At 33.2% G+C, this 14,048-nt stretch overlaps 4 protein-coding genes across 8 annotated transcripts; 1 reads left to right on the top strand and 3 right to left on the bottom strand.

Moving 5' to 3' along the window:
- The first annotated feature begins 1,726 nt into the window (after nucleotides 1-1,726).
- LOC135839446 (facilitated trehalose transporter Tret1-like) lies at nucleotides 1,727-3,734 on the top strand. The gene is made up of 4 exons (XM_065355462.1): nucleotides 1,727-1,867; nucleotides 1,958-2,084; nucleotides 2,164-2,349; nucleotides 2,450-3,734. The coding sequence occupies exons 1-4, from the start codon at nucleotides 1,835-1,837 to the stop codon at nucleotides 3,514-3,516; spliced, it is 1,413 nt and encodes a 470-aa protein (XP_065211534.1). The 5' UTR covers nucleotides 1,727-1,834; the 3' UTR covers nucleotides 3,517-3,734.
- On the bottom strand, nucleotides 2,424-4,696 carry LOC135839448 (uncharacterized). 4 transcript variants are annotated; one of them, XM_065355468.1, is made up of 7 exons: nucleotides 4,563-4,696; nucleotides 4,286-4,479; nucleotides 4,099-4,206; nucleotides 3,286-4,019; nucleotides 3,091-3,217; nucleotides 2,775-2,996; nucleotides 2,424-2,650 (listed from the first exon to the last, which is right to left on the bottom strand). In XM_065355468.1, the coding sequence occupies exons 1-4, from the start codon at nucleotides 4,668-4,670 to the stop codon at nucleotides 3,848-3,850; spliced, it is 582 nt and encodes a 193-aa protein (XP_065211540.1). In that variant the 5' UTR covers nucleotides 4,671-4,696; the 3' UTR covers nucleotides 2,424-2,650; nucleotides 2,775-2,996; nucleotides 3,091-3,217; nucleotides 3,286-3,847. The 4 variants fall into 4 exon arrangements, with proteins under 4 accessions (XP_065211540.1, XP_065211539.1, XP_065211537.1 ...); XM_065355467.1 differs by having other exon boundaries at nucleotides 3,091-4,019; XM_065355465.1 differs by having other exon boundaries at nucleotides 2,775-3,217.
- LOC135839447 (uncharacterized) lies at nucleotides 4,651-7,051 on the bottom strand. The gene is made up of 6 exons (XM_065355463.1): nucleotides 5,971-7,051; nucleotides 5,784-5,892; nucleotides 5,557-5,701; nucleotides 5,410-5,470; nucleotides 5,160-5,320; nucleotides 4,651-5,072 (listed from the first exon to the last, which is right to left on the bottom strand). Exons 1-6 carry the CDS (start codon nucleotides 6,034-6,036, stop codon nucleotides 4,955-4,957), a joined length of 660 nt encoding a protein of 219 aa, XP_065211535.1. The 5' UTR covers nucleotides 6,037-7,051; the 3' UTR covers nucleotides 4,651-4,954.
- A 249-nt stretch (nucleotides 7,052-7,300) lies between these two features.
- On the bottom strand, nucleotides 7,301-13,904 carry LOC135839449 (uncharacterized). Of its 2 annotated transcripts, XM_065355469.1 has the most exons (5): nucleotides 13,683-13,904; nucleotides 13,289-13,413; nucleotides 8,205-8,346; nucleotides 8,054-8,134; nucleotides 7,301-7,555 (listed from the first exon to the last, which is right to left on the bottom strand). In XM_065355469.1, the coding sequence occupies exons 1-5, from the start codon at nucleotides 13,741-13,743 to the stop codon at nucleotides 7,467-7,469; spliced, it is 498 nt and encodes a 165-aa protein (XP_065211541.1). In that variant the 5' UTR covers nucleotides 13,744-13,904; the 3' UTR covers nucleotides 7,301-7,466. The 2 variants fall into 2 exon arrangements, with proteins under 2 accessions (XP_065211541.1, XP_065211542.1); XM_065355470.1 differs by lacking the exon at nucleotides 8,054-8,134 and having other exon boundaries at nucleotides 13,683-13,900.
- Between the last annotated feature and the right edge of the window lie 144 nt (nucleotides 13,905-14,048).

Here is a 14,048-nt window from a genome sequence, read left to right as displayed (position 1 = left end):
ATATCTAGCGCTCATTTCGCCACTTTTCATGTCTCGCTTTTAAAAAAAGAGAACAAAGTTTCTTCTTTTTCCCAACAGATAGCGCTACGAGTCCGTTGGGAATTAAAACCAAACATTTTTAGTCTAGGTTGAAATGGTTGCATATCGTGATTTTCGCAGGCGTTTTGTTAATTTTTCAAATTTTTCACCGTCAAATTCATTTATTGTGATGCAATTTTTTATTTTTATAAAAATCGACGAATATACTAATTCGAGGTCACTGATTACGATTTTTATGTTATTATTATGTACATCTTAATGAGATCTTACGCCAATTTTAAGACGCTAATTACGAATTTGAGGTAATTGTGATGCAAAATGAATCTGAATAACGAGTGAGGTATCAAATCCTATATTTTTGAACCTCCTGAATGAGAATTTTGACCCAATTTCGGCGCTAAAATCAAAAAGGGCTTCAGGTTCGTCTAATTTTAGGGCACTGATCATAAATTTAAGCCTATTTTTCGCACTGATGCTGAAATTACTGCTTATCTACAAGTTACAACACTATATATTTTAAAACAGCATTCACATGAAAACAAATTCTAAAATTATTTATTCAGCAAAAAAAAAAAAAATGAGAAAACGTTTGATAAAAAAGTAACATCAAAATCAAAAACTTAAAATAAAAAAACAATTACCAAAAAATACATTATTTACAGCGTTTAAACGTTTTGGAAAGTTCTGCGAATTGAAGGTTGTTTACAGCTGAAGAGATTACAATAACTTAATCAATTAATCGTGTTTCATTTTCAAAGATGCTAACATTAAATTAAACCATAAGTGACCAATTATCGACTGCGATACGATTGTAGATGAGTTCACATTATTGGCCGAGTAGGTACGAGTTCCTGACGAAGTTCATAAACCATAAACTGGTGATCTAACTGTTTATTTTTCATTTTGTTGAGTAAATTATTTCTGCTTTCTATTTTATACCAATTGCGATCAATCTGTAACAAGAGAAAAAAAAACTCAAATTAGTCGGTCATTCCCAAGCATGCCTGATTTATTCTAGCTTAGGTAATGTGTTGAATATTTTGGAGAAATTTAGTCAATTTTCGAAAATTTAAAATCGAAAAACGAAATTGAAAATCTCACTCACGAAGCAATACAAGAGATTAGTTAGGTAACTAGAGATTTTTTGAGTTCAAATTTGTCAGAGTAAAAAACTTGACTGTTTTCCTCGAATTGAATAAAAAAAAATGCACGAACCTATCTACTAGAATTGAAGCCAATTTTAATTCTATTTTGTTTCGATTAATTGTGGATAATTTATAATAATTAATAATTAATTACCTACAACGATTTTTACATTACGTGACATATCAAAATATACGTTTTTGAATCTGCTGAGCTCATCATTATTTTAATCCAAATCCAATATAACACCTTACACTGTTGGAAAAATAAATTTTCCTTTCTCATAAGCATCTTTTTCGTCAGAAAACTTCTGAATTTGAAAAGTACACACTCTGACACCCAATACCCAAGTTCGCACCAATTTTTACATAAGAAATTACGCTATCAGTGTACAAACGAACGAATAAGCTAACTGGCATTATCTAATACTCAGGTGATATACAGTCGAGTAAATAATCTACCTACCTAGGTACATTCGAATTCTCACATTACTATTTACACCTAACTTATCAGCGCTGAATATGAAAAAAAAATCATTTCGTTCATGGCAACATTTTATCACCGAACTAAACCTTCCCAGTGAGTACCTACATTTTTATGCTAACTATGTTTTCAAAAGTAGGTATAAGTAATGTGATGAGTTACGTGAAAAATGGCAAATTTTGATTCGAAGATTTCTCGAGAGGTATAAAATAGGTATTTCTCGCATATTTTTCCTACGTTAAAATCATGTACCTATAACTAATCGTGCTTTTTCTCAAATTTGTTTCATCAGAAATACGTGAAATGTGTAATCGGTCAAACGTATTTTTTAGCCGGATGTGGATACGCGTTCTCTGCTTTACTTATTCCTAAACTATCGAAAGACTCCGTATTATCTGACGAAGCAGTCGCTTGGATAGGTATTAATACGTAAAAATCAATCATACTCGCTTTTCAGCTGTGAGTTGAGTCAACCTACTTAATTATTTTTCCAATTAGCATCATCTGGAATACTTTTACGATCGTTCGTCGGTGGCTTGAGTTTGTATTTGATAGATTCAATCGGACGACGAGGAACAATACGACTGAAAACTCTGCTAATAGCTGTAGGATGGATCATTTCGAGCGTATCCTCAAATACAGGTGTTTTCTGTACAGGAAGAATAATCACAAGTCTAGGATTAGGTAGGTATACGATAGCTTTTGAACATCATTCTATAAATAAATATGCATTTCAAGTATATTATACCTACCTACTCGAATATTTATATCAATAAATTTGCAGGTTTCATCGCCGATAACGTAGCTTACATCTCAGAAACATGTTCGAAACACCATATCAGCAAAACAGTTTCGTTAGCAGCTTCTTACACGACAGCAGGGATCGTTTTCTCGAACCTATTACAGTATTACTTCAGTTGGAAAACATCTTCGTTCGTAATAGCCATCGTATCGATCGTAGTCCTATTCCAATCGTACACGATCCCTGAAACAAAATACTGGTACATGATGAAAAGTCGAAGACGCGAGGCAATCATGACTACATTATGGTTCGAGAAAACCAAATCCGTCCAAACTATTCAAGAAGAGCTGAACATAATCGAACGTACCATACTCAGCAGCCAGGACACCAATTTGCTAAAAATTCTATGCGATTCGTCTCTAATTAAACCACTGAGCATATATGTGATCATCATCATCACTCGAATAGGTACCGGGTACCTTATTTTCGTCCATTACGCGGCTACATTTTTCCAAGACTTGAATACAAAGTACAATGCGGATAACTTGACCATTTTCATATCGTTCTTCAATTTCGCCTTCACAGCACTCTATCCAACGTTGATAAAAATATGCAAACAGAGAAATATATTGATAGTTAGTTCAACGATCATGATACTCGTTATAGGAGTAGCTAACGCTTACCAAATTATGTTCCATACGAGCACCCAGCCATTCTCTTGGATACCGGTGACTTGTCTGTTCGTTTACATGACTATAAATGTGGCCTTTTTTGATCCTACCATCTCGATCGTGCTTTCCGAACTGTTTCCTAAATCAACCCAACAATATATATCTATTCTACATTACGCTATCGAGTACAAGTTATCGTTAGTTTACGTTTTCGCGTTTCCGGCCACCGTAGCGAAGTATGGCATCGAATCTCTGCTATGGTTTTTCTTCGTGAATAGCTTGGTATGCTTCGTGGTTACCATACATTTCACCTCAGTTGGTAATAATCCTTCGAAATACGAATGTATCACGTTGTTCGAGAACGATCAAGGTAATCCGAAGAAAGTTGATCAACGGGAGCTGCTGCAGTCGATGATTGAAGAAGATAATTCCAATTGATACAAGATACGATGGGGGCGACGAATACCTATCTAACAATACTCAAGGTTCTTGATGAGATGATCAATGGCATCGTGTGGTGATTTTCGAAGTGATGATAGGATCTGGATTACCTGTAAAAATAAAATCGAGAAAGTGTATTAATTTTACATCTAAATTAAAACCGAAGAAATTCAAATATTATAATGAGCTAATATATTATCAACACAGTCTTCGAATTATTAATCATGATTATTAATGTTTACACAGGCATATTTATTAATAGATGACTGATGAGAAAAAAACACGTTCGAAAAATTCTTTATTCTTCGAAAATAATACCAAATAGCTTCTACATTGGAAATATCGAATCTTTCAGTAAAGATGTTTCTCGTACGATTGAAAACAAATCAATCAAGTTCAACGAACACGAACTGAATAAACGAGAGCAATCATTTCTTCGGTCAAGACCAGCGATTTCAGCATCATAATACATCGTTTCAGTATCTCCGGTACTCGAGGGTCTAAATTATACAACGAACCCTAATCAATCAACGATCAATTTTTACTCTTCAACAAGCAAATCGATCAACGAATACGTACAGTAATAAAATATGCAAAAATTCACCGATGATATCATTTCTAGCGAATTTAATCCGAGCAGTTTCGCAAATACTCCTTTGAATGCATTGTTCGCCCGGTAATCCAGATCTTCATCAAAGAATCATTATTATACTCTATCTTCAATCATTCTACAAATCTAGATGTTTAGATTCAACAATATTCTAACCTATTCAACACATCGGCGATAGATTGGTAAAAATCCCAACGAGAAATACCAGTCGAACGTTTACGTATACTACGAACGTTTCCATATTCTGTAATATTAGTCGGTAATACGTAATTTGTTTTGATAACGTATCCCCAAGTAACACTTTGAATCGTTGGTAAATTGGAGACAGGGACACCGATACCAACGATGAACTAGAAATTGAAGAATTATTCCTAATCGTGAGTGTATAACGATGGGTATCAATGTTGATAGGTATCAACTAAGTTAAGCCTACCTGAACTTTGTTACCAAGACCAGGAGGATAAACGAGGTATCTTCCTTCGTCATTGCTACATTCAGTGATTAGAAATAAACCGAAAATCAACGTTAAAACGAACACCATTTTTTACTAACATTACAGGAATCAATGCGTTAATAATACAGTTCTAAATACGTTCGAATAAATTTAACATCTACGTGTGAACAAGCTATAGACAAGAGACTAACCGACGTACCTACTCGTCAAAGTCAACGTTCTCGAAAACCCCGTTAAATTATTCAATCTATTTCTTTACTCAACACGACTTATGACTTATGAGTAATATTTAAGCTAAGCTAACCATATTACAAAAAAATAAACAAAACCAAACAATTAACACTAAAGATTCGAATTATTATTTAATCAGTTCAATCGTTGGTTTCCGATTGCTCATTCTCTCGAATTTTCTTATCCAAGACCATGATTTCCATCTCCATCGCTTCGTTCATTTTCCGATCATCGTCAGTTTCTAATTTCATTTGTTTTCTAATCGATCGAAATGAAAACAGTCATCAGTCATCGCCAGTTCATCAAAACTTATAAACAATTGGAAACAGCAGCGAAAGAACTTACATCAATACGTTGATATTATCTATGATATTATTCGCTTCAGAATCGAGATTTACTCGTCGAGCCAAATGATCTACTCCGAACTGAGTAGCTTTATTTTTTTCGCTCAATTCTTCGTAACACATCATCAAGAATTCGATTTCTTCGTTTATCTTAGCATCGTTCTAAGTGAAATCAAAATCAACACGATGATCATGTACAAGATAATACTATTTTGAAGTTTCGAACGATTTCTTCAAACAAAAACACTCACCAAATCCAAAGGCGAAAACACTTTTTCTCGTAATTCGTTCATTTTATTCTTATACTCCAATCTGTATATAAACGAAGACAGAATGAAAATTAAACCTCGATCAATTAATATCGCAACGTAGGTACTAAATTAGAGATTCTATCTCACATCGAAGCTATTCTCTTGATCTTGGTTGTTTTCAATTTTTCACTCCATTCTTTCTCGTGCTCAATTTCATTCCTCCTTGTGATATCTTCGACTTGGATTTCCCTGATTCGAGTCATCAACAAGTTCTGCATACCCCTCAGTTTACCTGTGAAAGTTGAGTCGATAAGAATACAACGATATGCTGATCGTAGGTATAGGATATAGTAGGTAGACTAGCATTATTTTACTCTGTTTGTTCTGGATTTCTATTTCCATGTCCACGATTAGCTTGCCTTTCTCGTTCAGATCGTTTTGCAGTTGCTCGATATCTTGTTGAAGTTCTTTCAGATGCGAAGGCTTGAATTATAAATAAATCAACGGAATTCAGATTCATGCAGATGGAACGAAGGGTGTAAAAATGATGGGATTTATTACCTTGGGTACGATTTCTTCGGCGACTTGTTCTGAAGATACTTCCGCTTCCATGGCTTCCGAAGTCATTTTGATGGATTCCAATTACGAATTGAATTTCCTAGGATGATTCACCGTATTATAATTAATAATCAATCAATGATTAAACACTAATTATTCGCAGATTACACCGAGGATCGAGATTAAACTTTCAGAGTCAGACTAATCGACGCTAAATAACAATAAACATAAACAAACAGATTAATGCGGGGAAAAGGGGGAAATTTGAAAAAAAAACTGTGCAATCAGTGTAGCCATTTCGAAGATGACCAAAGAAAAATTAAATTAAAATTAATTTAATGAAATGACGTGCTAAAAAGTTAATTTAAATTAGTTTCATCACCCTCTTCAAGAGTTTGAAACTTTGCAGCCCTTTAGACTGATATCTGAAGCACTCGAAGTCTTGTTTGAAACGGAATCGGGAATCATTTAAATTATTTTCATCAATATTACATTACAACATCAAATGAGTTTCATTTATCATGGAAATATTTAAAAATGAGAAACCACCAAGCATCGTCTGTCAACATGAAACTTATCTACATTTACATACAATTATGCAGTTAGTTTGAGCGAACACTTTTCACTGAGATTTGAGAATAAGAATAATTTACGACCGTGCACAATACCTGCTGAGATCCCAAAATTTAATAGAATAATCAATTCCGCAGAATATGAATATTGAATAAAAAAAATACAATCGATTGGGAGATTCATTATTCTAAAAACAAAACGATTAGGTACCAGCAATTGTATTCCATTTCCAAGTTGATCAACCATCAAGCGCCTTTCAGAATGCAATATGCAACATCTCGAACTCAACAACACATCTTGCTACAGCGTTAGAAACCGAAGAGGTTGCAAATTACAAATTAATTAGCCATTTTCAAAATCCGATCAGCAAAAATGGTTCAATTTTTCACGCTCTACAACTTTTGTTCCAAGTTTTTTAAAATTAGGAAAAATTAAATAAATCATAAAAGTATTAAAAACACTGTAAATCATTAAAAATTGGTGAAATTTTAGCGAAAATTGACAATAGGTGTAGGTACTTGTATTAAAAATGGCTAAAAACGTGTTAAATTGATATGAAATCGCGAAAAAATTGATTAAAATCAATGAAAGTTGTCTGAAATTGATGACATTTTCTCTAAAAATTGGGAAAACTTGATGAAAAATCACTGAAAAGTAACAAAAGTATAGCAAAAAAGCCTAGAAAAAAAGGTACTGAAACTTGTTAAAATCATTTTAAAAAACACCAGGAAAATTAATAAAATAAATGAAAATTCATCAGTAAGGTAAATGTAGACGTTTATTTCGAAATTTCACAAAATTGATGAAAAATTATTACTTGAAATGATATTAAAAAAATTCCTCTAAATAAATTGTGCAAAAAGTACCGAAGGAGTGTTACAGGAAATTTCTGTGAAATTCCACATTGGGAACAGCACTTATATACCTCACGTTGACGTTTCCAGTGATATGTGACCAGTATATGGCAACGAAGGCGGCTTGTACTTGGGAAGTCCTGCGGCGTTTAATCGATCACCTAGAACATATTAGGTACATAAGGATCCTTATCATTCAACAAGTGATGTCTCTGATTCGTCAAATTGAATAGTTAACATGTCCACTATATAAATTATGTCAATAACTATGTCAAATGAATTGACCCATCAAAATTCATTTAAAAAAAAATCGGATTTCCTACTGCACACCAGGCTAAGGCTCCAATTTTTTATTTTTCATTTCCGAGTTTGATCTCGTGTTTTATTCTCATGTTGTTATGTAGAAATGAAATTTCAAAATTGTTCTTTTTAATAAATCTGACGATTTTTTTTTTTTTTTTTTTTTGAGTAATACCTAATTATAAATTTAACGTAGTTGACTGCGGACAAAAACAGTTGATGTGTCAACTATGTTTTTTTTTTCAATTCGACATTTGACGCGAAGTTGATGTCAACTATGCCAATTGCCAAGTTTTTAGTTGACGCCACAAAGTGCATTCAACTCAAAGCATGCAATAATTTAATGCACTTTTTTTGACCTATTTGATCTGAAATTTTACTACCATCAACCAGTCTTTTAAGAATCTCGCTCAAACGTTGCCCATTAACAACTTGTAGGCCTATGTAAAAAAATAAGGCGACGTTAAAAAATGAACAAAAAAATGAAATTAAGTAAGTACGCACGCTTACCATGAATAGTAAAAATGAGCCTTTTGAACAGATTGGAGTTTTTCTTGGACACGCATTTGTAAATGCCTGTATCGTAGGGTGTGATTTTCTTTATTTTGAGAATTTTTTCATTTGGACTGACCTCCTCTATAAAATTTGTGGTCTGAAATGGGAATATTTAAAAAACCTGAGCATTTTTTGACCATTCTGCATACCAATAAACGGGCGAGGGAACATTGATTTTCGCGGGGTAACATTGATAGACCACTAAAAATGAAGCTACCGCGTTCGTTCCGGTCTAATTTGAAAGAGGAAACTCCATGTGTCTGTGACTTTCAATTTTTATCAACAAACATGATTATTTATCATGATTAAAATTGCATTTTTTTTCAAGTTCTGAAAGTTCACAAAAACTTCCGATAAAAAGGAGATTTTTAGTTTTATTTGAGTTAAACAATACTGTCACCAGCTGGAGCTAAGCTAAGGTAAACTGAATTCACTCGAAATTGTTTTTTATCATGCTCTGGATGTGTAGAATTTTGATTTTACAATTCTGGGGTAATATTGATTAACGCAAATTTTACCAATTTTCTCAAAATTTTAAATTTAAGTATTTGATATAGTGTAATATGCCTTCACCCTCTAGGTGGACATTCTCGGAAAGATTACCTGGTTAGGGGAATCGTCGTTACGTGGGAACTATCGGTGCATAAATTAATATGCACATAAATCACTTGGTACGTGTATCTTTACACAATACACCCGTTTTATACATAAATCTGTCAATCATGTATAAAAGGGGTGAGCTCAGATCTTCTGGATCGTGGCTTCTCTGTATGAGAATTTGTCCACGAGCCTCACTTGTTTTCTATTGTCTGCAGTGTAAGGTATCAAGTGGCATTGTGTCTTCATAGTGTCGAATTACCTAAATGTATAAGTCTCAAATGAGGCATTTAACTCGTGTTTGTTCCACTTCTATCGTGGTAATTCTATATTGATAGTAATCAACGTAAATGTAATTAATACCTATCACAAATACCTATTTATCTCTTCTTGCGGCTAGCTGAGATGATTCCGGACATCATCAGGTAGAGCGTGTGTTACGTGTGTCTCTTTGTAAAGCAGCCAGTGATGGGAACTTGAAATGTCGTTTTTTCCCTCATGTCAGCTTGATTTTTCCCATTTTTTCCCTCGCGTCATACCAAAATTCCCACATTTTTCCCACAAATTTTACTTCAAAACCCCTTCAAAATTAAAAGCTCTTTCCCCCTTATTTCAAATTTAAAGCAGGTTTCAACAAAAATAATTGAAAAACTTCAATTGCATCCCTAAGTTGCATCCACACAATATTCATTATTTTTGAATTTTCAATATACAAGGAAACAAAATATTGAATTAATTTTTGATCATTATTGGTAAAAATTAAAAAAAAAAAAAAAACAGGAGAAAATATGACTTGAAAAAAAAAAGAGAATACCACGTCTAACAACTGCGTTCTGCGGGTAAAAATTTAATTTTACAGAAAAACTTCAAAGAAACTAAATGAACAAGAAAGAAAGAATTTGAAATTTTGAATTGAATATCATCAAAAACAGAACTTAAAAAATGTCGTTTTTACTTTTTTTCCCACATGTCAGCTTGAAATTTCCCATTTTTCCCCACAAATTTCACTTTGTGATAGTATAGATGGCCCGCATTGATATAGCTGATTCCTATGATAGGTACCAGCTATAGGGATGCATATTATACCTACTTGTTATCGTAAATGGAAACGTGTTAACTATTTAGTGAGTTAGAAATGTACAAATACTCTGTATTCGTGCAGATGACGTCACAGGCGGGTCATTGGCAGTCAACCCTTCTCATTAAGTTGAGTATTTTATTAGACAAGGGTTGACAGCCCCCGCGACATTTATGGCTCGAGATAGGAAAATAAGAACATTATTTATCCAAATTTATTATAAAGAATGCTCGCTTTTTGGCAGGTCGCGGAATCCCTTTGAAATAATATACCGATGCCGCGAGCATTTCTTACCCCTTTTTACCACGTGACTAAGGGGAGGTCCCTAATTAACCCTATTTTCTATAAATTGAATCGTTTTAGCGCCAAAAACCCAGGGGTTGAAACTGATTGAAAATTGATTTTTGGTTTTTGGTTTGGTTTCAATTTTCACCTTTTGATAATTGGTTTTTTGGTTTTTGGTTTCAGTTGTTTGCTACCTTTATTTGGTTTTTTGGTTTTTGGTTACAGTTTTTTGCTACTTTTATTTGGTATTGGGTTTTTGGTTTCAGTTTTCAGGTTTTTTTTCCTGCCAATTATTGCATTATGCCGCCTAATTCTAGGTAGTATTAGTATTATTAATTATTGTATTCATTTCTACTAGTCAATTAATGCATAAAATGTCAAAACATTACACATATTTTGACATTTCTGATGATTTAAATTTCAAATTTTTTATATTTGGTTTTTGGTTAAGTGGTTTTGATCAAATATTTTCATTTTTGGTTTTTGGTCAAGTGATTTTGATCAAATATTTTTTATTTTTGGTTTTGAGTTTTGCACAAAACAGATTTATATTTGGTTTTTCCTTCATTTTTGGTTTTGGGGTTTTTAACAGTTTCAACCCCTGCAAAAAAAACCACTTGGCTCCTAAACCTGCAGTAAATAGGTACCTCGTCGCGAACGTCTGTATCGGCGTGATTTTATCATATAATTTCCTATCCGATGATAGAAATTATTTCACAGTAGTGATGGTGAAAATCATGGTCTACTCTTTTAAGTTACGCCACTCCGGTCAGTGGATAATTCTTTGGTAATTTGATCATGGATCCGATGATCATTAATTTGTATCTTTTTGGCAATGTCCCCCTGAACTGGTCAGGCATGCATTGTGCAAAGAATTAAAATGTACCTCGTTTAGTTAAGTGCCATCGCCGCCTTTAGTATTCGTAAGGCCCCTGATAGAGATGGTAAACGTGAACAGTTTGGTAAGTAAGTTTGAAATAACTTACTCATATCTAATTAATTTAGCTTTATCAATTAATTAGAGTAGATGGCGAAGTATACCACAGCACTTGGGGGCGTGGGTACTTAGTCAATTAATTTAATAAAAATATCTTTCGAATGGAGTTAGATCAAAATTACATCTTGTTCTCTTTGGTTCAAATTATGTATTTTTACCTATCAAAGTTATAATCGTAATCGATAGTTTTGGAAAATACAAGTGATACTTTATGGTACTTTGATGTAAAAATATTCTATCTCTGCCTTAAAACGGCTCTTAGGCAACCATAAATGTTTGTAAAAGGATTTAATGATGTCTTTGTAAATTGCGTTTTAATAAAATGATCTTAAATTGTTTTGGTGTTAGAATCTATTTCTCTCGTCATCTCATAATAATTGCATATAATCAGTCTGCTGAAATCATAAAGGCCTCTTCGAGTGAGCTAACCTGGCATTAAGACATTTATTCCACCCTTAGGGAATAAATGGAAAAATCTCACCACTATAGGAAGTATTTCTAAACAATATCTCCTTGGCATTTCAGATAGATTGAACTATATCAACTTCAAAATTAAATTTTTTTCAAATTTAAAACTGGTTTCAACAAAAATAATTAAAAAACTTCAATTGCATGCACACATTATTGAGAAAAAATAAAAAAGTATAAATAATACTCAAAATTCCCACATTTTTCCCATTTTAAAGTCGATTTCTTCAAAATTCCCACATTTTCCCTTTTTCCCACGCGATTCCCACAGGACTTGAAATCTCCCATAATTTGGGAAAAATCCCACGAGTTCCCATCACTGAAAGCAGCCACCGACAGCCACTATTATTGGGGTAGGCTAAGGAAAAGAGGTGGTGTGACAATGGGCAGTGTTTGATAAGTAGGTACTTACATGGTGGTGTCCCCACTAGTTAATCATAAGTTAGCACAATTAATTAATATTATCGTGTATCCACTGGCCTAGGGCAAGGATCCTGACTCGTAGATAGGTATGTTTATTGATACCTATTCGCATTCCTATACCATTCTTGGTATAGATGGACTACTGAACTACATGATCAGCAACAATCTTATGGCAAGGATCATAGATTGTATTATTGGGACGAAGGTCGAGAACATTATAATTAAACTCATTAATTATAATAATATTGATGTCTTTTAGTACAATAAATAATATCATTGGAATAATGATGTTAGGTGTTCATTTCATTATTATTCTAACATTTAGTTGTTCTCGTTAATATTGGATCGGATACCCATGTCTAGTGACATTAGGAGACGTAGGCCAAATTCAACCCCCTTAGGTAGTTTCTCATGTAACCCCCCTTGTAAGTGATCACGCTTATCTGAATCATCCAATCCTAGTAATTCTAACTTTAACGATAACATATTTTGTGTATACCTATATTGCCTAAAATTTTTATATTTTTTGAATTTTGAATTCTCGTATCTCGTATCGTTTGATTTGTGTACTACCTAAAAATTTTATTTTTTTAAATGCACTTATTATGTCCTTGAAAATTGAATTTTCTTGAAAATTTGAATTTATTTTCTGAAAAAATGAATAATTAGGTACGCGATTTTTACGCAAAAATTTGCTGATTCTTCGGCTGTAGTACCAACCATGAACATCTGTCAATGTGACTCCATCATTCAAGCCATGTTTTGTGAATATTAGCAGCCCTTTAGAGCATAAAATTTAAACTCTATCAAAGTTACCCCACTTTTTTTTAAAATTTTTTTCCACAAATTTTCAAAAAATTCTCATGTTTTACCAAGTTATGTTACAGACTTCGTTCTGTCGTCAAAATGAAGAAAAAATATAGGGCTTTCAGGGGAAAAATGATTTTCATGTGTTAAAACTGCTAAAAACTGAAAAAACAACAATTTGAAGGATTTTTCTATCAATGTTACTCCCGTTTATTGGTACCAAGGTCAAGCTAAGGTTAATATGGTAACTTGAACAGAATTCTTGTTTAGTACCTAATGCAACTGACAATCAGCGATTGCCATGAAAAATCGGCTTGCCATCGTAGTATCTCAATTAATGCAGAGTTTAAAAATTAGTATGTACCTATTAAAAAAAGGATTTACTTGATCAGTAGAGTCTATTTTCCACTCGACTTCACTTGTATCAGAGCAATAGATGGAAACGTTTAGTTGATACGGGAATATAAAAGCCGTATTATTTTTGAGGTCGTAGACATTATCGGTCCATCCTGTAAAATTCATGTTTTAATATATTGTAATATGTACATTCCATTTGTAGGTAGCTACCTAGCTACATACTTGAGATGTTCTCTTAGGGTTCGCTCCTATGTAATTTAAGATTTCATCATTCAAAGAAACTTTACAATCATACGAAAAGTTTCAAATCATTTCGTTTCGAATGATTCCATGTGTTTGATACCTACCTGTGTACCTGTTTATTCGAATGATAGGAGGCTTACAATAATTTTCATGGATTAAAACTTAAAAATTCACTTACCAAAGGATGTGGCTGAATATAACACGAATACCATATATGGAATCAGAGCATACCGCGCCATTCTTATGCGATGTTGAGAAATGTACGAAAATTTAATTTTATTTGTATATGTAAATACGTGATAGATGCCTAGCTTTTGCTAATGAGGCAAGAAAGAACTATAGAAAAACAACACGCAGTATTATATGAACGACGTTTTCTATTGTAAATTCAAAGTAAGATAAAAATTGAACTGATAGGTTTGCTAACGCCCACCAAGATCCTTTTATTATTTATTCAAAGTAAGATAAAAATTGAACTGATAGGTTAGCTATAACGCCCACCAACATCCTGTTTACCAGACGGTTCATTTTAACAATTCTTTTT

This window comes from Planococcus citri, chromosome 3, assembly GCF_950023065.1.
Source record: "Planococcus citri chromosome 3, ihPlaCitr1.1, whole genome shotgun sequence".
NCBI lineage: Eukaryota > Metazoa > Arthropoda > Insecta > Hemiptera > Pseudococcidae > Planococcus > Planococcus citri.
Note: the sequence above shows the minus strand (reverse complement) of the source record. Positions and strands in the feature narration are given on the sequence as shown.